Genomic DNA, 25,772 nt, shown 5'->3' with positions numbered 1-25,772 from the left:
CTAGGCAGCAATAATCCCGTCCATGAGGAGAGGTTGAAGGACCTGGGCTTCTTTAACCTGGTGAAGTGCAGGCAAAGGGCAGTAGAGTAGTTGCCTGTGACTGCTTGAAGGGTGGTTTCAGAGATGATGGAGCTTTTCTTGGTAGTGGGAAACAGTATGAGAAGGAGAAAGAGCCACAAAGAGCAGCCTGTAGGGTTTAGATGTGACTTTAGGAAAAGAAAATGTCACTTGTAGGGTAGAGCTGTGGTGCAACAGGATGCCCAGAGGGAGTCTGTGATCAGCCCCTGGCTTTGTGTTTCAAGGCAAAGCAAGTGAGGACAGGAAGACATCAGGAGAGGTCGGGAGATCTCAGGGTGGGAGCAAGGTGGGGAAGCAGGTTGGGTGTCTACAGTGTGCAAGGAAACATGCACAGGCATGGGAAAGTACAGGACAGTCTGTGGTGGAGATTGCCAAAGGCACTACCAGGGTGGAAAGCTTCTAATAAAACTAGGTCTTTGTCCTCTTGGCTATGGCTGTTGTCTCTGCCACCAAGGCCTACGAGCAGACGCCATTCCTTAAAGCGCTGTGGCCTGGCTGCCTCCTTATCCCCTGGGAACCCGGGAGGTGCCATATCATGGTCCTGCACTCGGCATTGCACACCCCCACCTGCACACTGCCCTCAGGAACAGCCCTGAGCAATGCATCATGGAAAGCATCACCCTACCCAGGGGCTGGCTGTCAGTGCCTGGCTGCTCTGCTTGATAACACACATCAGGGTTGACTTGGCATCACAGCCACCTGCACATTGCCTTTGCCTACCTGCAATCAGGGCCTCCAGCTTTCTGCTCTAATCAGCCCCTGGGGAGACTTTCTTGGTAATGGCCCTCAGTGAGACCTGTTAGCACTGCAAGAAACTTGGGATTTGCTTCTGACTTCAACTTCTTGAGAGGTTTCTTCAGTCTCTTCTCAGCATCTGCAGTTCATGGGCTCAGCACCAAGTACACCCGAGGGGTGATTAAAAACCCTCTAAGGAGCCATGCCTCTTTCCATAATTTGCTTCAGTTCTTCAGATCTTGTGTGGCTAATTAGAAAGTTTTCAGGTGTCTATTGAGATTAGGCAGATTTCAATGAGCACCTGAAAACAAAAGATGTCTGCTTCTGAAGCTTTCTTTATTCTTCAGTTTTCAGAATAAGCGATACCCACATTCTCCAATTCATACTGACCCTCTGGGTCTCCGAATGAAGCCTGGACATGTAGGAAAAGCAGTATTTTTGATAGGAGACATGTATGGACAACCTTCCTCCCCAGCTGCCCAGCCCTGCCAGTTCCCTCATCAGCCACTGGGGACTTAGAGCACTCTGGTTAAAATCTCACCTTTTTCCTCTCAAGTCTGTAGCTGAAGGTTACAGCTCATGTGCACCAATTCCCACCTGCTTGCCTTAGAGAACTAGCTGCAAACATGCACAGAAGGATTTGTCTTAATTGTGATCAAACAAAAATAAATTTTGAAACATCTTAATAAAAGAGACTGTCCTCAAGTGTATGTTAAGTCCAAGCTTCCTCCAGTGAGCTTCACCACCCGCAAGAAATAACCTTCCTTGAAATGTTTTCAAAAGATTGATAGGGAAAAACAAAAAAACAGAACAAAGGAGGTGGCTAAAGAGACAATGAGACTGCTGAAAGACGAGGCAAGCTTCAGACTCCCAGATGCTCAGAGCAGCAACTGGAGAGTTGAGAGGTATCTGAATGGAGAAAGAGCAAGGGGAGGAGGAAAACTGGAGAACTATGGGAAGTGCATACACCCAGATCGTCTGAGCAAAGAGGACTTTAAATATGATTGAGTTAATCAGGACACGTGGAAATACGTGAGAGATCACTGAGATTACATCCACAGCCTAATAGACAGAGCAGTGGAAACAGAAGGTCAAGGGCCGGTCAATATTTCTTTTCCCAAGATTAAGACCCTTCCTGAAGATATCCACTCTTTGATCATAGCAAAACATTGACATTAACATTAACCAATCATTTGAGCTAATGAAAGTGGTCTTGTATTTTTGAAATGTTGAAACAATTCTTCACCTTTCCAGGCAGAGCTCAGGTGTCCAACCACAAGCAGCCAGTGGCACTTGGAGAGGCCCCGGTGTTTCTGAGGCACCTGCCTGGGCCTGGCAGCTCTCACAAGGAATCTGCTGGAGACCGGAGCCCCTGGTAGCTGCAGAAGGCCTACACTATTAAAAATACTATTTATGTGTCTTGCACAAGTCCAGTTCCCCTCAAACCACTCCCTGCCCAGGATCATTCTTGCTGCTCCTTGCTCTTTGCACACAGCGAGTCACACCATGAGGTGTTGCACTGTCACAGCTGATAGAGGAAAGCAGGCTGATCAGCTCAGTGAAAACACTCTATTTATCAATGGCCTAATTTGCACCAATCTCAATGTACCTGTGTTAGAGTGATGTCTTAAAAGTGTCCCTACACATCTAGCCACAAACCCTTTTCATTCCCTGCATGGTCCTGAAGTGCAACTCTATTTGAGGTGACAACAGGGATGGGAATTATCTCACCTAATGCCAGACCCCTTCAGCGCAGATGTCTCTGGCTAATCCAGTTGTCTGGACTTCCCTTTCTAGTCAATGGAAAGAAAGAAGTTGTCCCCCTGAGAGGTCTGGAGATGCCTCTCCTGGTGACCAGCTAATGCTCCAGAAAGGTCCCCATAGTTCCTGGGTCACATTTCCCAGTACCGCATGGGAACACAGCTCCACAGGGCATCTCAGGCAGCAGTGGCCTCTGTATCTGTCTAGAAGGGCCAGAATGTAAAGTTCTCGTCATAGCCTTAAATGTATTCAAAAAATAGCTCTATGCAAGAACTGAAAAAAAAATCTCCATTTTCAGAACTTTAAACATTCTAATGACTATTTTCTTCCTTTTTGATTGGCAGCACCATATGCATGCGCTGCAGAAATTACCCTCTGTGAGTTTACATGTGTATACCTATGTCTATGTTATTCTTCATGATACACTTCCCGGCAACACTCTGAATGGAGAAACTTTGTTCTGAGAAATGACTACATTCAAATTGACATGTCTCCTCTCTCTTCTTCTGCCTCTCTGTCCTCTCTTCCTCTGCCTAGTGTGTCTTTACAGAGGGCTTAAGGCCCCTCTGCCCTCCAGGGAAGTCTCCTGGGGGATCCTGCCAAGAACATCCTCTGTTAGCTGAAATCAGCTCTCCTGCAGCCTTGGGCTGTGATTTGGCTTCTTGTCTTACGTCTCCACCATCCCACAATCTTTGCAGCCATAGCTGCCCTCAACCTTTACATCCCCATCCAGGTCTGCTTGTGACGGACAGAGTCCAGCTGGTGTTGGCTCATAGATCGCCTGTGCCAAGAAATTGTTTTTGGTGCTCTCCAGGAATCTCCTGGGCTGCTTGTGTCCAGGCCAACTGCCCTCCCAGCAGATTTCAAGGGGGTGAAACCACCCTGTGAGAACCAGGATCTGGGACCATGAGGCTTCCCCCAGCTGCCTGCACAAGGTTTCAGCTACTTCCCTTCCCTCCTCAGGCAGCCGTTAGCAAACACAGGATGTCACCCAGGCTGCTGTGTCCTCTTCTCCTTCCTACAAGGTCTCCACTGGCTCATCACCTGCTCCAAGGCAAAGGTCTCTGCACTCCAGCCACCCCTTTGCACAGAGCACACCTGCACCTCCTCGCCACCCCAGCAACCATGTCCATCCCCCTGGAGAGCTAAACTACTGCTGGGCACCAAGGGACCATAATGCTCCTGAGGTATGGTGACCACCAACCCCATAGTCACAAGAGGACGGCTCTCCGGTTCCAGGGTTATTTCTTTGTGTGGAAATTGCAGATCCAACCCTGCACTCCCGGGCATGGCTCACATGGGGAGGCAGGCTTGGGGGTGCAGCCGTTGCACTCTAAGCACATGCGGCCGCTCCATGGATTCCCCTTGGAAACAAGCATATGGGATAGAGCCACGGCGTGGGTGGTCCTTGAGGCAGGCAGTTGTCTGATGAATGTTTTTGCTCCAACCCCTGAGAATACCAGAAGAGGACAATCTGTGCAACTGCTCTTTGAGCAGCCTGTTCATTTGCTCTGTCAATCCTGCCCTTTGCAGATGGCAGGGTATGTGATATGTCCAGGCTATTCCCCACTCTTCAGACCAATTCCGAACATCACTGCCTGGAAAGTGAGTGCCCTGATCACTTTGGATTTCCATTGGGGAACCACATAACCCAGTCAAGACTTCTAATGCCTTAACGGTGTGAGCCTGGGTGGCTGTGGTGCAGGCGTGGGTGTACATAGACCAGAGCAGGTATCTACAGCGGTCAGGACATATCTGTGCCGCTGGCTCTCTGCTAACCGTCCAATGCAGTCAATTTGCCACTCCTCGCTAGGCTTTTGTCCTCTGCAGATATATATCCCTTATTGGTCCACAAGCGCTGTGGAGCTAAGCAGGTGCAACGGGGGGCAATGCTGCCAGGACCCTGCTTGTGCCACTGGCTGCTCCCCCTCTGTACATACTGCTGGTGGGGCAGTGGGTGTCGGGGATCCCCCTTGCGCTCTCCTGGGACCCTGTGACAGAGCCCCCATCCTGCTGAGCTCCTCTCTAGTAAAATAAACTGCCTCTGCCCCATCATCCCACAACCTTAACAGCCACTCTAAGAACCCTTCACAGGGCGGCTGCCTGCAGCACCCTGCACATCCTGCAGCTCTGAGGCTTTAAAATCGCCAGTAACATTAGCTCTGTGCTTAAAATAGGGCCTGAGGTCACAGGCTTTTAGGATAATTCAGGTTGAAGGGGCCACAGGAGGCCTGTAGTGCAACCTGCTGCTCACAGCAGGGCCAGAGAGAGGGTCAGAAACCAAAAGATGCTCCTGCCAAAGGACTTCTGGGGTGATATGGCAGGAGAAGACAGTAGAGGGTTGATGGGATGGTATACGTCTCCTGGACAAAAGGGTTTCCTTTTTCCCTTTCTCCAGAGAATTAAATCCTGAGCTTTCCAGAGGGAAGAAGCTGGGACACTAACTTTGCCACTAACATGGAGGTGGAGAAGCTCCTGAGGCCCTTACAGACAGAGGCTGGTCCAAAGGCCACCACCCCAAAGGCACCAGACCCCCAGGCATGCCTGCCTTGCTGCTGGGCACCCTCCAGCCCCAGGCAGGAGGTCTGCTGGGAACAGCGTGGGGTCTGCAGCCTGCAGCCCTGGCCACCCAGCAGGTGTGGTGGGACCCCACTCCTCTGGATGAGACTGGGCTCTGCTGCATTTCCCCAGTGTGAAGACTGTGTTCCCTCCAGCTGGGAATACAGCCTGGCAGGGAGGGCCAACACAGGAAACACAATCTCTGTTCCGGGATGTGAAGAGAGAGGGGAGGGCAGAGGGGGATCTGCTCATGCCCCAGGCAGTGATTCCCTCCCTGCAGCCAGTACAGCCCTTCTCATGCCCTGTTACCTGTGAGCCCAGGACATGGGACTCCCATCTGCCCTGGCTCTAAAGATTTCTCAGCCCTCAAGACCCAGGATGCAAAGCACCGCTCTGGGGACACCTCAGCAGTCGAAGGGGCTGAATGCCTGACATGTTCCTGAGAACTTTTCTGCAGTCTTCTGCACTGGTTTGAGGCCTGTTGCCCATGGAGCAGAGACTCCTTTTGAGGGTGAACTCACTCCCTGTGTGACTCTGAGGACAGAGTTGACCAGGCAGTACAAATGCCAGCAAGGCCTCAACCCCACAGCAGTGTCCCCTGCCCAGGACTCCTCCTTCCAGCCCCTTCCTCCTGGAGGATTTGGGTTGGGAGGGACTGCTGGAGATCTCCAGGACCACCATCTGCTCTGAGCTGGACTATCTTTACAGTTAGATCAGGTTGGTGAGTGCTTTCCTCTGGTGAGTTTCTAAAAAATCCCTGGGCCCTTGCTCCAGTGCTGCTCAACTACTATGGTTATTTCTTTATTTTTTTTCCTTAATCTCATCTGAAATTTTCCTTACTGCATCTTCTCCTTGTTGTCTCTTCTCCTTTCCTCCCCTTGGCCCCCAGCCAGACCATCCCATCTGCTTTGACCAAGGACAATCGCAGCCTCACCTCCAAGCACAGCCTTGCTGGGAACTCCTGGGACTGTGCAGGCGGGCCGTGGTGGCCAGCTCCAAGCAGAGCTATGTGCTGCAGGTCCCTACATGGTCTCAGAGGAGAGTGTATGGAGACATAACATGACCCAGGGCAGAGGCTGTGGGCTGACACCAGGGCAGAGCTGAGATCAGCAGGGGTGAGAACAGCAGACCTCCAGCAGCTCCTCTCCCTGCCTGTGCAGGGAGTGACACACCCAGCAGTGTGCCTGGGAGAGGACAGTGACGCAGGACGGAGGGCACCGTGAGCTGCGTTACTGGGCTCCAGCCACCTGTGCTGGGTCTGGGAGTCCTGGCAGCCTGTGCCGCTGGCTGCAGCCCTCGAGAAATCCCCGACTCTGCTAGCAGCAGTGGTTCCCCTCCAGGACTGTCGGGAGCTTCTGGAGTGTCGTGGCTCCTGTCTCCCTCCTGTCCCTGCGCTGGCCCAGCCCTGCTGCCCTCCGTGTGACCCCATGGCCCCACTGTGCAGGCACCGCACAGGACAGGGTGCGTTCAGGGTGGGGAAATGTCCCCCCAGCATGGTTCCCATGACAGCCCTCAGTGCCCCCTCCCCCAAGGCCCTCCTGCCCAGCAGCCTCCCACCAGTCCCCAGCCCCTGCCCAGCCCTCATCCTGTCCCCCAGGGTTAGCAGAAGGCCATGCTCCAGGGTCTGCTGGGGTCTGGGCCCAGGGAGAGAGGCCAGGCGGGGTGGTCATTCCCCCCACCCAGGTGCTGAGCCCAGCAGGCAGACGGAGCTGCTCACATTCAAAGATCAGCCCTCACCAGGACCATGGGGAATGGCCAGTGCTGGAGATGGCTGGTACCAGGGGCTGGGTGTGTGAGGAGTGTCCTGGGACAGCTTCTCCTCTCTGTTCATGCAACAAGCAGCTGGGCTGGAGCTTTGCCCTGAAGCACTCTGCTTGAGGTCTCCCATGGGAGAACGATGGTCTACAGGCCGAGTAGACGGCCTCGGGATCTCCTCTGCATGCTCCCTGCCAGCCCCGCAGAGGATCCAGGAGAGGACTTGTCCTCCCAGGGGTCACAGCTGGACGCACGGTCCTCCAGCTGGGCATGGACCCCTTTCTGGATGTGACTTTTGGGGTGAGGACCAGCATGCAGGGTGAGGGAGATTGTCTCAAGGTCATGTGCTGGGGACAGGGCCTGAGGGACAGCAGCAAACTGAAATGGCTTCTGGGTCCTGCTTCCTTCAATGCAGGCTCCCACAAAGGGTTCCAGCCTTTTTTTTTTTTTTGTGCCACCCGCCAGGAGGGACGATGGCACTCTGAGCTGGGAGGGTGGGGAGCATTAATCCTTCTTCAGGCACTGCCCAGGCCATGTGGAGGGTCAGGACAGCGAGGACTTCTGGCTCTGCACCGTAAGCTCACTTTAGTGTACTCACACTCTGAAAGATTTTTTTTTTTTAAATGTACGTCAGCATTTTTCTCTCCAAGACACTTTCAAGCCCAGTTCCACTTCCTTCTAATTTCTCCCAGTCACTCCTCTGATCTTGCTGGCCATTCCCACACCCCCTCCCCTGCTCTGCAGGGCCCCAAGCTGCCGGCACTGCTCTGCAGAATGAGCAGGCTGTGAGGCCACAGGGCCATGACATGACTCTGCACTGGCCGTGCTGGTCAGGGTGGGAGCAGACCCAACCAAATGGGGATCACAGCCTCTAATCCCTGCAGGGGGACTGCAGATGTGGCAGGTGCTTGCAAGGACTGTGGAGCATTTCCAAGGGTGCTAGTTGTGTCCAGGTATGCTTCTAGATCCTACCCATGGTATTTCACAGAGAGTGACATGAAACGCTCTCCAGGCTCCCTTCCCCGTGCCAGCTGGGTCCCCACTGCCTCTCCTTTGCCTGTGGAAACCTTGTGCTGGCACTTTATCTTTGACTCCACCTTGGTGGACCTCTCACTTTGTGAGGCTCCTCTCACTGCCCACCCATAGAACATGCTGTCCCAGGAGAGTTTCTGAGCTCTCCTGGCACCTCCATCTTCCCCGCCAGAAGGACAGGCATCTGACACTGTGCTTTAACATGTGGCACAGCTCTGGCTATGTGAATCTGTGACCATTCATCCCCTCCACTGTCACTGGACACTGATGGGGGGGTCCTAAATCCAGCCGTGGTCTCTAAGAGATCATTACATGATCATGAGCTTTTTGCTCCTGAACCCATGGAGAACCCCATCAGCAGCAGCCCCTTTGGTCATGATTTCCTTGGGCCTATTCTTGACAGCAGCTTTGGAGGAAGCCCAGCCTTCAAGCTCTGCACCAGAAAGAACCTACTTGATTTCAGAGATACTGTGAGGGAGTCAGCTCTGACCGAGTGTTGGACACAATTTTATGTGGGCACCAGGGGAGACAGAGCAGTCTCAGTAAAGGTCAAATGAATCCAAGCATTTTCACAGCAACATGATAACAAATACTACTAATCATAGTAACAATAGTGAACAAACAATGCTCAGTCCTGGTATTGGATACCGTGGGAGTCATTTGTGGAGAGCTTTGGCAATGTTACCACTGCTGAAAAATGTCCATGAAATCACTTTCCTCAGGGCATCCTTCAGCTCCTTGTTCCTCATGCTGTAGATGAGGGGGTTCAGAGCTGGAGGTACCACTGAGTACAAAACAGTCACCACCAGATCCAGAGCTGGCGAGGAGATGGAGGGGGGCTTCAGGTAGGCAATCATGACAGTGCTGACAAACAGAGAGACCACAGCCAGGTGCGGGAGGCACATGGAAAAGGCTTTGTGCCGGCCCTGCTCAGAGGGGATCCTCAGCACAGCAGTGAAGATCTGCACGTAGGACACCACAATGAAAACAAAACACCCAAAGACTAAACAGCCACTAACCACATTAAGCCCCACTTCCCTGAGGTAGGCATCTGAGCAGGAGAGCTTGAGGATCTGGGGAACCTCACAGAAGAACTGGTCCACTGTGTTGCCTTGGCAGAGTGGTATTGAAAAGGTGTTAGCAGTGTGCAGGAGAGCATAGAGAAAACCACTGGCCCAGGCAGCTGCTGCCATTTTGACACAGGCTCTGCTGTCCATGAGGGTCCCATAGTGCAGGGGTTTGCAGATGGCAATGTAGCGGTCATAGGCCATGACTGTGAGGAGAGAATACTCTCCTCCAAAGAAGAAGAAAACGAGGAAGAACTGGGCAGCACATCCTGAGTAGGAAATGGCCCTGGTGTCCCACAGGGAATTGGCCATGGATTTGGGGACAGTGGTGGAGATGGAGCCAAGGTCGAGGAGGGAGAGGTTGAGGAGGAAGAAGTACATGGGGGTGTGGAGGTGGTGGTCGCAGGCTACGGCTGTGATGATGAGGCCATTGCCCAGCAGGGCAGCCAGGTAGATGCCCAGGAAGAGCGAGAAGTGCAGGAGCTGCAGCTCCCGTGTGTCTGCAAACGCCAGGAGGAGGAACTCATTGAGGGAGCTGCTGTTGGAGATTTTGCTATCTCCAGGCATGGGGGACTGTGCAAAGGAGGAAAGACATGGAGCAGTTAGGAGAGAATCTTCAAGCAAAAAAGCCCCCAGTTGTTGCAGTTCCCATACAACCCCCCACATTGCCTCTCTCTTTACTGAGAAGATCTTTGTGCAGCTCCCTTGCTTCAGCTCCACTTTGCACTGGCTCAGTGTGCTGCTGTGAGGAGCAGGGGCCTCTGCCCATGAGCTCCAGACGAGTCAGTCCTGCTGTACAGCAGCGCACACAGGGGAATGGGGGTGACGAGCTCTGACACTCACAGTTTCTGTCAGGTGAAAACTACTCATCGTATAGAAGGGCTTTTCTTCGTCTTCTCCCCCCATTCTAAAGAATGATGTTTGAGGAAGAGAGTTGCTGGGATTTTATATTTTATTTTAGATGGTATTGTCACCCCTGGGCAGTGTTCCTCAAAGGTAGAAATCCTTGGCATTTCTACTGTGAGTCCTGAGAAAAACGGATTCACTGTCCCTTCTTGCAGCATGAGGACAGCTAGTCTGTCCATTAGTCTTGTTCCCAGCTGTCCTGTGCTCACACCTCGTGGAGCTGGTGGACGATCGCACTCATATGTTGCCCTGAAAGGAAACCAACCACTGCTGAGAGCAGAGGAGTCCACTTTCAAAGTGCAGATCTCCAACCTTCTCACCCTTTTTCCAGGCACCACAGGGAGGTCTCCACACTCCCCTTCTAGCCAAGGACACACAGGGCTCTTCTCAGATGCCCATATACAGCCTCCCACCACCATCTCCATACTCTCAGCATCTCTGCACCTTCTTCATTTGTCTCTCAGCTATTACAGATATGCTATGAGACAGCAGTGCCTTTCTGGAGCTCTCAGCCTGGCAGGACACCCTGGGGAAACAGTCAAAGGCCCATCAGGACTGAAGATGGTTTCTCCTTAAGGGAGGATCAGCTCATTTCCAAACACAACAGACTGCATTTCTTGGGGCTGCACAGCTTAGAAGGGGGCTGCAGACCCCTCACTTCCATGCACTCACAGTGTTGGTGTCTGAACTGCAGCTGAAAACCCTGCAACCCCGGACAGCCTGGGAGAAGAACAGGAGCAGCATGGATAGAAGAAACAAGGAGCAACACCATGATCCTGCTACCAAGGGAGGCAAGGAGAGAGACAGAGGGACACTTGGGAAAGCCTTCACCTTACCCAGCTGGGCATGCCACCTGGCAGATGGTGACGCTGCAAGGCAGTCACTCTCAGCCCCTTTGTCGGGCAGCACTAAACGGGCCCATGGCAGGAGAGATGCCCCTCTCCTCTGCTGGAGGTCTGGCTGCAGAGGAGGCAGCTCATGGCCTGGACTTCATGGCTGTCAGGGCAGAGGCTCTGCTGGGTGGGAGCAGAGACGTGGGGGGCTTGCTCAGTGCAGTGTGTTTGCATTGCAGGGACTGACCATGACTTGCCCAAATCCATCCTCCCATGATGCTTCTGTTAGCAGTTCCCTCTCCTTCCTTGCTCGGCTCTGCTGCCTGGAGCAGTCCCTGCTGGCACCTTTCTCTGTCCCAACTCCCCAGGCAGTGCTCACAGACTGCATCACACCTTTTGTGTGCTCAGATCTGCCTGACAGAAACCTCCCGGGACAGTGCACTGTCCAGAGGCACCTCTGTGCCTGCAGGTCATAAGGAGCAGGTACCATAAACCCCAGGGAGACCACACAGGTGATGCTGATGCTGAAGCTGTCTGTAGATGGAGGTGGGGTTGAAGGGGTTTGCTGAGCTTTCTCCCAGACCTCCTGATCTCTGAGAGGGAAGGTTTGTGAGTCCCTGTTCTTTGCCAAAACAGAAAACTCTCCTTTTTTCTTGCTGCCAAAATTAGGGAGAAAATAGAAAGCACAGACACCAGAAGGAAAGCTCCTTCCCTTGGAAGTAGCCCTTCTCTTGATCTTCCTCTTGAAAAGACCCCTTGGACATGTGCTGTGCGTGAACTAGAGCTGTGAGCAGTCTTGACACACGCAGCACCCTCTTGATGGGAGAATGAACCTGCCTGGCTGGGGGTCAATCCCCTCACACTGAGCTTCTCCCTGCAGCACTGACCCTCGTAGGTGGCAGAGTCACTGCCCCGGGCACACAGCACCCTGGGGTGCAGGGATGCTGCTCTGAATCACTGCCCGCTGCAGCCATCTCTGGAAGAAGGTGGCAGGATGCCCTGTCCCTGTGATGGTGTGGCAGGGAATCCTGCTCTGAAGCATCTTCTCTTTCTGCTGTGTCCTGCATAATCCAGGAGAGAGAGCATTAAAAAGCCTATCAGCCACGGTATGGGCTGGGTTCAGAAGTCCCTTCCAGGAACCTCAGTAGCACTGCCCTGCAGCCAGAGACTTACCGTGCAAAGGGCTATGAAGATTTCTCCCACAAGCAGCTCTCCTCTCTCCTCCCACTCCACACTGCCTTGCACTTCTCTCTGCCTTCTCCCATCTCATGTCAGCAGCAGCAGGCAGTGCCCGCAGCCCTGCTGCTCTTGGCAGAGGAGCTGCTCCTGCACACAGCTGTGTCTGGGCAGTGCTGCCAGGTTGCCATGAGCTCCCTCCATCCCAGGAGCCTGGCCCCACTCAGGAGCAGAGACCCAGCTGAAGACACAAATTTCCCTGTCCCTTGTGCTCCCTCCTCCTGGGAAATGCTCACTGCAATAAACTAAAATAATCACTGATGCTCCCTCCCTAAGCACTGAAGGCAGACTGATTCCAGCACTGCAATTTGTCTCATCAGAGGAGGCTTATTTTCAAGAGGTGGAAGTGTCCCATTCTCGAAGCCCCTCTTCCCATCTCTTCACTAGGCAGGACACCTGGACAGGGACAAGAAGGCAGTTCATTGACACATGGTTCAGGTATTCATTCAGATGGGTCAATCTGGTCATCTCAAGACGGTTTAGAAGGCCCTGGGCTGGAGTGGCATTCAGATCCCTCCCATTATATCCACAGACACACAGGAGCGGAGATTCCCCTTGCCCAAGCTGAAGTGTGCACAACAGAGAGATCTGCCCATGAGCTCCTTGTCTAAGCTCTCATTGCAGTCACTGGAGATGGAGGGTGGGAGTCAGTTGCCCACACACGAACACCCGGTGACATGTGAAGAGACAGAGATGGTCCAAGGCATGTGCCAGTGTCTGCTTGCTCTGTTGGAGTGACTGTGGGCCCCCCATCCTCCTGCAGCCTCAGGTGGGGCCAGGTGGGGAATTTCCTTGGCTCAAAGGGCACTAGATGCCCACTCCAGTTAGAGCACCACTCACTATGAAGCTGAGACACATGAAGATGCCAACAGTGCAAACTGCTAATGTAATTCAGTTCAGACACTTGATAGAAGGACATCAAAATAGTTGGGCAGGTCCATGTCAGAGGCCTGGGCTTCTAGCACAACTGCATGGGTGGGACCTATGGAAAAACCATGCCCTTTTGGAGTGGTTGCTGGGCAAATGCCCAGGCTATCTCATGTTTTTCTACCTGTGCCCAAACAAATGAGCCCCCACTTTTGCCTTTAGGCAAAGTCCATCCCGTCTACATCCAAGTGTGCTGCATAAATGGGAGAGGCACATCACACCAAGGTCTCCGCTCTAGTCTCTGCACTCTCAGACCCTCTTGCTCTCCTCCCCATGAACCTCTTCTCACCCCCCAATATGATAAGAACAGGGACTGGGCTAATGATGTCCACAGGGTGGCTGGATCACAGGCTGCCCTGGCCCAGGGACTTCTTCAGAGGCACCTTGTCCTGCCTGGACATGGATTCACTTCTGTCACAGGCCTCATAGTGCTACAAATCACCTCAGGCAACAAACTCCTCTCCTGCCATTTCAGCACAGCCCAGCTCTGTTTCTCCCTGGCCTTGGGCACTGCAGGGTTTGCTCTCTTAGTGGGAACCTCCTTTCACCATTACATTGCCACCTGCTATCTGTGCCAGCGTGGCTCTGCTCTGAAGTGGGGCCATTGCACACACGGTGTCTTTGGCTCTTGGTAACAGGTGTCACCATGACCAGTCTGCACTCTTTGCCACAGCCGAGGCTCTGTAGTCCAAATATATGCAAATGCATGCAGCCTGGGGTACACACAGGAACAGCTGGAGATGCACAAGCTGTCAGAGGTCTGAAACATCGTTGGAATGACTGAGATGTGGTGGGATCCCTCACAGGACTGGAGGGCAATGTTTGTAGGCTACAATCTCTTCAGGAGAGACTGTCAGGGAAGATGAATGGAGATGCCTGTTGTGTGAAGGGTCAGCTCAGGTGTGTGGAGCTCTTGCATGGGATGGACAAGGGTTGGGGTGGATGCTTGTGGGTGAGCATCACAGTAAGGGTGACATCATGATGGGAGATACAGACCACCTGATGAGGGGAAGGGGGTGGATGCAGTCTCCTAAAAGCAATGTGAGAAAGCCTGTCGATAACAGGCCCTGGTTCTTGTGGGGGGGATTTTAATGCCCCTGACATGAACTGGAAGGGCAAACCGCAGAGTGCAAGCAGGCCAGGAGGTTTCTGGAGGGCATCAAGGACAACTTCTTCACACAGCTGCTAGGTGGCTTGATAAGGGCGATGCTTTCTTGTATCTGGAAATCTGAAACAGGGAGGAACTGATCAGGGCTGGCATAGTCAGTGTCAGCCTTGCCTACTGTGACCCTGAAAATGTGGAGTCCCAGATCCTGTGGAGACTGAGGAAGGACAGTAGCAGAGTACAGACCCTGGACTTCACAGGAGCAGACTTCCTGGGCTGTTCAGGGGACTGGTGGGGGATGCCATGGGAGGCAGCTCTCAAGGGCCCAGGAGATCAGCAAAACCAGCAGGCCTTTAAGGACAGACCTGCCAAGCACAAGGATGGGCCATCCCGATACTCGCTAAAACTAGCAGACACCTCAGGGGACCAACTTGGCTAAGCAGGGACCTCGCACCTTAGCTCCAGGGTACTAGGGCAGCATGCAGCAGGGGGAAGAAGGGAGAGGCAAAGGAGGAATTTAGAAATATTGTCCAGCATCATAGGCATGGTGTTAGGGAAGAAAAATCTCCCCTACCATTGATGCTTGCAGAAGGTGTCAAGAACATGAAGATGAGCTGCTACTGCTTCAGTAAGAATCAAAGAATAAAAAGGGAAACATGGCCTCCCTGCTAAATGGGACAGGGAATCTTGTAGCAGCAGATGCAGATAGGTGTGAGGACCTCAACCCATGGTTAGCTTCCATTTCCACAAGCAAGGTCTCCTGGGCTGTTGTGCCTTGAGTCAGGACTCCAGAGGAGAAAAACAGCCAATGGTGGATGAGGTTAGTGAGGGATTCCTTGTGAGAACTCAGACTGCACCAGTCAGTGGGGTTGGATGGGCTGCATGTGAGGATGCTGTGAGAGCTGACTGCTGTCACTGCAAGGCCACTCGCTACCATCTTTGACAGGTTGTGGAGATGGGGTGAAGGCCCAATGACTGCAGAAAGGCAAATGTTTCATCCATCTTCCAAAAAGGCCACAAGGACAACCTGGGGAGCTGCAGGCAGTTCAGCCGCTGTTTGGTGAGGAGTGAGTCATGGAATGAATCCTCCCAGGTCACATTTCTGGGCACATGAAGGAGAAGAAGGTGCCTGGGAACACTTAGCATGGATTTACCCAGGGTAAATTATGCCAACCTGATTGCCTGCTATGATTAAATAACTGCATTTGTGGATGGAGAAGAGTCAATGTCTTTTCCTGGACTTCAGCAACGTGTTTGACACTGTCTCTCACAATATTCTTGCATGCACGTTAGAACGTTACAGTCTAGAGAGCAGACAACTGGATGGATAAATAGCTGCTTGGATGGTCAGGCTCAGAGGGCAGTCCTGATTACACACAGGAGGCAACAGTCATCATGCTTCTAGATGACCCCAGACTGGAGGTGGATGGGACAGGGGAAGGGGGGAGTCATATGCTTGAGGGCTGCCATTCAGAGGGACATAGACAGGCAGGAGGAATGGGCTGTCCGGAACCTCCTGAAATTCAACACAGACCAAATGCCAGTTCTTGCACCTGGGAGAAACCAACACCCCACAGTGTTACAGGCTGGGGCCTGAGTGCCTGGGGAACAGCTCTGTGGAAAAGGACCTGAGGGTCCTGGGGGACAGGAGGCAGAACATGAGCCAGCAGTGTTGCCTGGCAGCAAAGAAGGCCAGAAGCATTGTGGGCTGTCTGAGCAGGAGCACAGCCAGGAGGTCAAGGGAGATGTCACTCATAGGGTAGTGCTGTGGTGCTACAGGTCACCCAGAAGGAGTCTGTGATCAGCCCCTGGCTTTGTGTTTCAAGGAAAAGCAAGTGAGGACAGGGAGACATCGGGAGAGATCAGGAGATCCTGGGGTGTGAGCAAGGTGGGGAAGCAGGTTGGGTGTCTACAGTCTGCAAGGAAACAGGCACAGGCATGGGAAAGGATAGGACAGCCTGAGGTGGAGATGGCCAGGGGCACTACCAAGGCTGACACCTCCCAACACAGCGAGGTCTTTGTCCTCTTGGCTATGGCTGGTGTCTCTGCCACCGAGGCCCATGAGAAGACACCATTCCTTAAAGCACTGTGGCCTTGCTGCCTCCTTGTCCCTTGGGAGCCCAAGAGGTGCCGTATCATGGTCCTGCACTTGGCATTGTGCAACCCCACCTGCACACTGCCCTCAGGAAGAGCCCTGAGCAATGCATGATGGAAAGGATCACCCTGCCCAGGGGCTGGCTGTCAGTGCCTGGCTGCTCTGCTTGATAACACACATCCAGGTTGACTTGGCATCACAGCCACCTGCACATTGTCTTTGCCTACCTGCAATCAGGGCCTCCAACTTTCTGCTCTAATCAGCCCCTGGGGAGGCTTTCTTGGTAATGGCCCTCAGTGGGACCTGTTAGTGCTCCAAGAAACTTGGGATTTGCTTCTGAATTTAACTTCTTGAGAGGTTTCTTCAGTCTCTTCTCAGCATCGGAGGTTCATGCGCTCAGCACCAAATACACCCGAGGGGTGATTAAAAACCCTCCAAGGTGCCATGCCTCTTTCCATAATTTTCTCCAGTTCTTCAGATCTTGTGTGGCTAATTAGAAAGTTTTCAGGGGTGTATTGAGATTAGGCAGATTTCAATGAGCACCTGAAAATGAAAGATGTCTGCTTCTGAAGCTTTCTTTTTTCCTCAGTTTTCAGAATAAGCGATACCCATATTCTCCAATTCATACTGACCCACAGTGTCTCCTAATGAAGTCTGGACATGTAGGAAAAGCAGTATTTTTGATAGAAGACAAGTATGGACAACCTCCCTCCCCAGCTCCCCAGCCCTGCCACTTCCCTCATCAGCCACTGGGGACTTAGAGCACTCTGGTTAAAATCGAACCTTTTTCCTTTCAAGGCTGTAGCTGAAGGTTACAGCTCATGTGCACCAATTTCCACCTGCTTGCCTTAGAGAACTAGCTGCAAACAGGCACAGAAGGATTTGTCTTATGTGTTAAAACAAAAATAAATTTTGAAACAGCTTCATAAAAGAGACTGTCCTCAAGTGTATGTTAAGTCCAAGCTGCCTCCAGTGAGCTTCACCACCCGCAAGAAGTCACCTTCTTTGAAATGTTTTCGAAAGATAGATAGGGGGAAAAAAAAACAGAACAAAGGAGGTGGCTAAAGAGACAATGAGACTGCTGAAAGACAAGGCAAGCTTCAGACTCCCAGAAGCTCAGAGCAGCAACTGGAGAGTTGAGAGGTATCTGAATGATAAAGAGCAAGGAGAGGAGGAAAACTGGGAAACTAGGGAAAGTGCATATGTCCAGAGAGTCTGATGCAAAGATACCTTTAGAAATGATCAATTTAATCACGATATGTGGAAATATGTGGGAGATCACTGAGATTATATCCACAGCTTAACAGACAGAGCAGTGGAAACACAAGGTCAAGGGCTGATCAATATTTCTTCTCCCGAGATTAAGACCCTTCCTGAAGATTTCCACTCTTTCCTCATAGCAAAACATTGACATTAATATTAGTCAGTCATTTGAGCTGATGAAAGTGTGCTCATATTTTTGAAATGTTGAAAACAGTTCTTCACCTTTCCAGGCAGAGTTCAGGTGTCAAACCACAAGCAGCCAGTGGCACTTGGAGAGTCTCTGGTGTCTCTGAGGCACCTGCCTGGGCCTGGCAGCTCTCGCAGGGAACCTGTGGGAGACTGGAGCCCCTGGGAGCTGCAGATGGAGGCTGGGCAGAGGGGACCAGGGCACCTGCAATGGCACCACGTGTCCATGACCCTGTAACTGCATCCCACCCCAGGTCTGAAATTCTCTTTCTCTTTCAGGGAAAAAAAAAAAAAAAAAAAAAAAAGAATCTCTGTAGAAGACTAGTGTATCAAGAAAGAACTAAACAAAAAAGGGCAATAAGAACACAAAGAAGTGTCAAAAGGTCAAAAGTGTAACAAAACATTCTTTTTTTCACTTTCAATAATTTATTTAATTTATTTCTTCTTTCTTTTTTATTGACAGTTTCTAAAGTCTTCTTTTATAATATGTCCTACAGTATTAAAATCGTCTATTTTTGTATCTCATACAAGTCCAGTACCCCTCAAACCACTCCCTGCCCAGGATCTTCCTTGCCACTTCTCGCTCTTTGCACACAGTGAGTCACACCATGAGGTGCTGAGCTCTCACAATGATAGAGGAAAGCAGGCTGATCAGCTTCAATAAAATGCCCTAGTTATTGATGGCCAGAATTCAACGTACCTGTGTTACAGTGACGCCTTTAAGGAGTCCCTACACATCTAGCCACTCTCCCTTCTCATTCCCTGCATGGTCATGAAGTGCGACTCCATTTCAGGTGACAGCAGGGATGGGAATTATCTCACTTAATGCCAGACCTTTCAGGGCACATGTCTCTGGCTAATCCAGTTGTCTGGACTTCCCTTTCTAGTCAATGGAAAGAAAGAAGTTGTCCCACTGAGAGGTCTGGAGATGCTTCTCCTGGTGACCAGCCAATGCTCCAGAAAGGTTCCCATAGTTCCTGGGTCACATTTCCCAGCACCACATGGGAACACAGCTACACAGGGCATCTCAGGCAGCAATGGCCTCTGTATGTGTCTATAAAGGCCTGAATGTAAAGTTCATGTCATTGCTGAAATCTATGCCAAAAATAGATCTATGCAAGAACTGAAACAAATCTTTGTTTTCAGAACTTCAAACATTCTTTATCAATTCTAATGAATAATTTATTTCTTTTTTATTGGCAGCACTATGCCTCTGCACTACAGTAATTACTGTATGTGAGTTTACATGTTTATATGTATGTCTATGTTATTCTTCACGATACACTTCCTGGCAACCCTCTGAATGGAGAAACTTTGTTCTGAGAAACTACTGCATTCAAATTGACATGTCTCCTCTCTCTTCTTCTGCCTCTCTGTCCTCTCTTCCTCTGTCTAGTCTGTCTTTACAGAGGCCTCATGGCCCCTCTGCCCCCCAGGGAAGTCTCCTGTTGGAGCGTGCCAAGCAGATCCTGAATTAGCTGAAGCACCTACCAGAATGTCACCCAGACTGCTGTGTCCTCTTGTCCTTCCTACAAGGTCTCCACTGGCTCATCACCTGCTCCAAGGCAAAGGTCTCTGCACTCCAGCCACCCCTTTGCACAGAGCACACCTGCACCTCCTCGCCACCCCAGCCTGCCTTCCTCAGGAGCCCAGTTTCATCCTGCCACATGTGTGTAATTCTACAGGGATAGGGGAGAGGGAGGTGCCGGTAAAGAGGACATGGCTGGGATGTTGAAGGTGGGGGTCCAGAAGCGAGGATGATTCAGAAGAGGGGCGGGGGAGAAAAAGAAGTGACACTGCAGTATTGATGGTGAGGTCACCTCTTGTAGAGGAACCTCATGGGCTGTGTGCTGGTAGGAGCCATTTTGAGGTCAAGAAGAGAATCACACCACCACTGATCCCACCAGAGATGATATACGGGCAGGGGGGATGGGGAGAGGCAGGCAACGGGGACACGGCGCACAGAAGGCAGCAGGCTGCCAGCATCCCTGGCTCTCACCACCAGGGCAGCCTGGGCCCTGCGAGCCAAGTCACCTCCTCACCTCCCAGGGCTCCCCAGCTCCCCAGCCTGGCGGCACTCCCCACGCACAGCACCGCTCTCTCCAGACACCTCCTCCCATGCTGAGTAACACCAAGACACTGGGGCCACCACTCGTTCCCACCACAGGGCACCCACCACTGTGACACACCGCACCACCTGCCCCTCGCCTCATAGAGGGTTGCCAGCCAATACACACCTCTGCATCAGAGACACACAGGGGACAGGACTAGACATGGCAGCAGCCAGGGGACCCACAAGGGCCCCAAAACACACAAAGGCCACCTCTCCAGCCCTTCCATTTGCTTCCAGTCCTCCAAGGCCTTGCAACTGGGAATTCCTCTGCACATCACAGCCCTGGTCCTCTTCACTTCCCACCTCCAGCAAGCAGAGAGGAAGTGCTCTCACAGGGGCTCAGCAGGACAGCTCTTGCCTCTCTTTTTTGCCTCAACTTCTCTGAATAGGAGGCCTCTGTACACATGTGGCCCAGGCCTTTTGGAGTATGGGGGGGCATTCTCTCCGTCTCCTGCTAGAGCCTTTGCAGCCATTTGATAGGCGCCACACAGGCAAGCGCGGGACTCAGGATGGGGCAGCCCATGGAAGAGGGGTTTGCTCTGGGGTGCTCCCCAAGAGTTAAGGAACCCTGGGGACACCACGGCTGGAGTCACCACACCGTGCAGTTGCTGTAGCCTAGTGGCACACCCTGCAACGACCCCATGATCGCTGAACAAACCTGGTCAGCAAAGGGGAAGTGACACCACAGACTCACACCGCAGGCATCCAGGTACTGTGGAATTCTCCACTGAAGGACCTGCTGATGGGTGTGCTGTTATCGACTGAGTATGGTTGTCTGTTGAATATGCGTACTGTTGTCGACGGAGCACTGGGTTATCTCTTGGTATGCCTGTTGGTGTTGACTGGGGCCGTACGGCTGTTGTGTAACCATGGTCCAGCATTGTTTGACTGGATGATGAACTAAGCCCAGGAAGGCTAAGAGAGTAAGCCACACACCTCTGTGGGGACTCACACTCACCATCAGCTGGCCTGCGGACCCAACAACCCACCCATCAGTGGGGACGACGCTGAGGCCAACTGCCAGGGAGGACATGAATCATCCCAGTGCAGCTGGAGTGTGGTGAGAACAATCTGGGGAAAACTGTTACCGGAGGGGTGGCTCCATAAGGACAAGGAAAAAGCAGGAATGGTCACTACGCTGTGCATCCATGGCTTAACAGTAGGGCTTGGATATACTTTTAGGTGTGTTAATACTTACAGTTTGTAGATTGTTTGGTGTTGCCCAATGCTTGTTATATGTGTAGGACCACTTATCTCTAATGAACTGCTGTACTTGACAAACAATTTCTCTCAAGCTCAGTGTGCCTGGCCTATGAGGGCCTGAGGCAGAACTGACCTCACAAGTACAAACAGCAGCCATAGGCCTGCCACTGGCCTATCAGGGTTGCAGGCACAAGTGACCTCACAATCTGCATCAAAGACACGTGACCACTCCTGGCCCATCAGGGACTGAGGCAGAAGTGGCCTCACAAGTACGAACTGCACCAATATCCCAATATGAGGCACTGAGGCCAAGGGACACCTCACCATCTGCATCCAAGCCATGGGCCTGATGCTCGCCTAGGAGGTGCTGAGGCAGAAAGGACCCCACAAGAACAAACAGCAGCAACGTGCCTGCTCCTGGCCTAGCACATTTTGAGTCACCAGTGACCTCATCATCGCCACCAAAGCCATGTGCATGAGGCTGGTCTCTCCGGTTCTCAGGCACAACGTCCTCACCAAGACAACCAGCAGGAATGTACCTGACGCTGGCCTACCAGGTAGGGATTGAAAAGGGGCTTCACATTAAGCCCTGGAGCCATGTCCCTACAGCTGCCCTAGCAGGTACTGAGTCACCATTGACCTCACAAGCACCAATGACAGCCATGTGCTTGTTGCTGGCCTATCCAGTACCGAGGCACAAGTGACCTCACACTCAGCCTTGAAGCCATGTGCCTGCTGCTGGCCTATCAAGGACGGAGGCAGAAGCACCTCACAACCTGCACCAACAGCACTTAGGTGCCTCTCCTGGCCCAGGAGGTGCTGAGGCACAAGTCACCTCACAGGCAGCACCCAAGCCAGCTGCCTGCAGCTTGCCCAGCAGCTCCTGAGGATAAAGGGACCTCACAAGCACAGACCCTCCCCATGGGCCTGCTGCTGACCTGTCAGGTACTCAGGCAGAAGGGACCTCCAAGACTACACTGAAGCTATTAAAAGGTTTCTTGCTGATCAGGAGAAGACACAGAGGTGACATCCCAAGAACCTGCACCAACCAAGAGCCTGCTGGGCACAGCCCTTTCTCTACAGGAAGGTGCTCTGCCAAAGGATCTGTCACAGGGGGAGCTGGGAACCTCCACTGGTTCTTCAGGCATGAGAAACATCTCTGGGCCACTATGTATTTCACAAGAACACACGGGTTGAGGCAGGCTTCTCTCATGCCCGTCACAGAAGAGAAGCTCACCTGGGTCGCCCTCATGTACCTTGATGTCACTGTCATCACTCCTTTCATGACGCTCCTCTGCAAACGGCTGTCATCTCCTGGCAGGATTCTCTCCAGGTCATGTGACATCTCCACTCTGTCACCCTGGGCACAAATCACAAAAAGGAACAATTTCACTTGCATCTCCTTTACCATCAAGTCTTAGATGTGAGCCACTTATTCTGCAGCACCTGCTAAATGACAGCAGGATGCCACTTCCATTTCTAGGGCCTCAGTACAGAGATCAGCCCAGGGAGCAGCTGCACTGGAAAGGGTTTCTGACACTGTTAGATCCACTCAGCACTGCACCAGCCATCGACCTGATGCCAGACCCCGGCTGTGGCAGCTGGTCTGCAAACACACTGTCTCTGCCCCACAGAGCTGGCCCTTCTGCTAGATACAACCAAGTGCCAGCAAGCAGAGATGGGTGCAGGACACTCGCCACTTGCACACTGCCCAGGCACCGCTCTGCTCACTGCTTCCACACAGGAATCACAATGCTGGCTTTGGGGTTGACAGCTACAGGGACACACCCTGGCACCCTGCCTCCATCCTCGGGGGTTCCAGGGCTGCACTGGCAGCCTACCTGACCATGACTGGAGCAACCTAGGAAGAAAGAATTGGAGGGTTACCGTCAGTTCTGCTGGCCTTATATAGTCACAACAACCACGGGCCAATGTCTCCCCTCCATGCTGAGCTGCATTCATAAGAGCACAGACAGCTGGGCCACTGAGGAGACTCTACCTCTCTTTTTGGCACAGCTGAGGCCACATCTGGACACCGGGTTCTGTTCATGTTCTCCAGTTCCAGAAAGGCAATAGCACACAGGACGGAGCCCAGCCCAGGGCCACCAAGCAGGTTGGGGGCTGGAGCATAGGGCATATAAGGAGGGGCTGGGAGAGCTGGGTTTGTCCAGCCTAAGCAAGAGAAGGCCAAGGGGGATCTACCTGCTCTGCACAGCTACCTGATGGAGGGCACAGAGAAGATGGAACCAGATTTTCTTGGAGGTGCACAGTAACAGCCTGAGAGGCAACAAGGACAACTTGGAGCATGGGACATTCACCTTAGATGTTAAGAACAACCGTTTTTCTCCATGAGGGTGGCCAAACTGTGGCACAGGCACCCAGAGAGGTTCCCACATCTCCGTCCTTGGAGAGATTCGAAACTTCACTGGAGAACACCTGACGATACCTCATCTCCTGGGACCTGCCTTGAGCATGGCATTGGACCCCCACCTGCAGATGTCTCCCCCATTGCAGGCTCAAGGAATCTGCTCTTCTAAGACGCTATTCCAAAGGGACCAGAAGCTTTGGAGATGCCAGGTGCACAGCTGACCAAGGACAGGCATCTGAGCCACCCATTACCCCTAGATGCCCGACTTCTTGTGAGGTGGCATCTCCACTGTCTGCAAGGGTCTGGGCAGGCAAAAAGGGGAGAAGTAGCTCTGACTGCTTTGATTAACTCCCCATCTCCCTGATGGATCGGAATGGATTAGGGTCTGGGATGGGAAGATGCAATGAGGATCCAGATTCAAGAGAAAGCCTTCAAGGAGTGAGAAGGTGACTTTCCCCAGAAGTCCTGGTACAATCCCAAAGAGTCAGGGAAGCATCAAGAGCTTCAGAAACTGCAACCCTGAACCTCAGCTGACAGGAACCAGCAAACCGCGAGCATCCCTGGCTCACACCAGGATGCTCCAAGGAGGGACCATGGTCACCAATGGTCCCCACCCCAGGTCTCCCAGGAGAACACTGTAATGGCAGGCTATGGCCTGGGAGCACAGCACTGCTCTCTCCAGACACCTCCTCTCGTGAAGAGCACTAAGACATGGGGGCCGCCACCAATTCCCACCACAGGACACCCACCACTGTGACACCCTGCACCTCCGCCTCTCGCCTCACAGAGGGTGGCCAGCCAACACGCACCTCTGCAGCAGGGACACACAGGGCACAGCACCACACATGGCAGCAGAACAGGCCACCTCCAAGGGACCCAAAACACACACAGACCAACTCTCCAGCCCTCCCATTCCCTCCCAGTCCTCCAAGGCCTTGCAACAGGCCCTGCCTCTCAGCAGCCAGGCACAGCCCTGCGCCTGCTCACTTCCCACCTCCAGCAAGCAGACAGCAAGTGCTCTCCCAGGGGCTCAGCAGGCCAGCTCTTGCCTCTCGCTTTTGCCTCCCATGCCCCCGGGGTGCTCACCCAAGGGGCCTCCCTACAGAGGTGCCTTTTAGGCCTCCAATGCAGGAGGCCCAGTCTCTTTGGCACCACTCACCCTCTCACAGAGCTGGCGCAGGGGGCTCACAAATGACCACATGGTGACACACAGACACACTGCCCAGCACGCACAGGGCCAGGGCACCAGCCCTAGACAAGCAGGCTTCCAACCAGGAAAATGGCACAAGGCTTCCGCTGCTCTCAAGCATCTGCATTCCTCTGTCTCGCCAAGGGCTGGGATTTGTCTCCCAAGCAAAGCCTGGAGCCAAGCCAGCAGGTTTCAGCAGTGTGTATGACACGTGCAAAAGCCAGTTGAGGCCCTGCCTCCAAGGTCTCACATGGCATGGCACAGGGAGAGTCTGAGAGCACCAGCAGAGTCACCCACTGAAGGAGCTGGGGGTGTGGGAGAGCCAAGCTCCTTTGTCCTCAGGTTTGGTACAAGGAGCTCTCCTCTAAACCAGCACTGGGGGCAGGCTGGAGGAAGGACCACTTCTCTCTCTTCTCTTAGTAAGCAATTGACCCCCAGTGCTCCACTCCTTGGCACCTGGACTTTGCAGGGCTGGATTGAGACGATCCCATCAGGGCCTCAGCTGGGACGAGCTGGAAAACAAGAGTGGTCACAAGGCAAAAGCTCTAGGACTCTGCCCTCAAAAAAGGAGGAGAAACTCTAAAAGCACTCATCTGTAAGAAGCCAAGGGAAAGTGCTTCCAGCACACAGGGTCCACAATGCCTGCACAAAAGCTGGCAGCCTCCTTGGAGGACGACTGTGTTCCCCACCACTCCCTTGGCTCCAGCTACTTGCAGCAATGCATCTAGGGCTAAGTGGGACTCCTCACATCCACCCAAAGCTCAGGAAAAAACAGCCCCTTGCCCGTGGCAGCAGTGGCAGCACCTAACAACACCACACCTAGCACACTCATGCCTGCACGTGGGCTGCTCTCTTTCTTCCCCTGCTGCAGCACAGGAAGGTCACACTACAGCAGGACAGTGGAGGAACTTGCAGTGACTGCAGCTGGAAGGAAGAGAAACCTGAGCTGTGCATCCCTTGCAGGGCACTCTGGCTTGGCTTGCCTTCTCAAAGGCCCTGCTTGCCTAAATAGATCCGGCATGTGAAAGTAAAAGCCCCTTAACAGTCATCTGCCAAGAACAGTCTTGCCTGTCTCCAAAGACCACCTCTCCACAAGGCCTTCACTTCTCCAAAGAGCTGCCAGCACGCTAACAGCCAGCAGGCAGTGAGCATCTCCCACCGCCTCCTCCTCCCTCAGCAAACACTGCTGCAGGGGAAAGCTCTCATTGCAGAAAGCAAACAAGAGGGAAGGAGGGAAAAAGCAGGCTTGGTTCACATCTCAGAGCAAGCAGAAACACCGCCTGGCCTTTAGGCAGCATCCCGCCTGCACATCCTGCACAGACGGCAGCATGCTCCCAGATTCCCTTGGTCACGTCACCAGG

General features: G+C 52.8%; 1 protein-coding gene across 1 annotated transcript; it reads right to left on the bottom strand.

Moving 5' to 3' along the window:
• LOC135326919 (olfactory receptor 14C36-like) lies at positions 1 to 24,423 on the bottom strand. Its single transcript, XM_064504561.1, has 4 exons — positions 24,382 to 24,423; positions 22,092 to 22,214; positions 8,634 to 9,371; positions 1 to 57 (listed from the first exon to the last, which is right to left on the bottom strand). The coding sequence occupies exons 1-4, from the start codon at positions 24,421 to 24,423 to the stop codon at positions 1 to 3; spliced, it is 960 nt and encodes a 319-aa protein (XP_064360631.1).
• Positions 24,424 to 25,772: the final 1,349 nt, after the last annotated feature.

The sequence above is a fragment of the Dromaius novaehollandiae genome, unplaced genomic scaffold (genome assembly GCF_036370855.1).
Source record: "Dromaius novaehollandiae isolate bDroNov1 unplaced genomic scaffold, bDroNov1.hap1 HAP1_SCAFFOLD_41, whole genome shotgun sequence".
In the NCBI taxonomy this organism is placed as follows: domain Eukaryota; kingdom Metazoa; phylum Chordata; class Aves; order Casuariiformes; family Dromaiidae; genus Dromaius; species Dromaius novaehollandiae.
The sequence above is the reverse complement of the archived record's forward strand: the minus strand, read 5'-3'. Positions and strand labels throughout refer to the sequence as shown.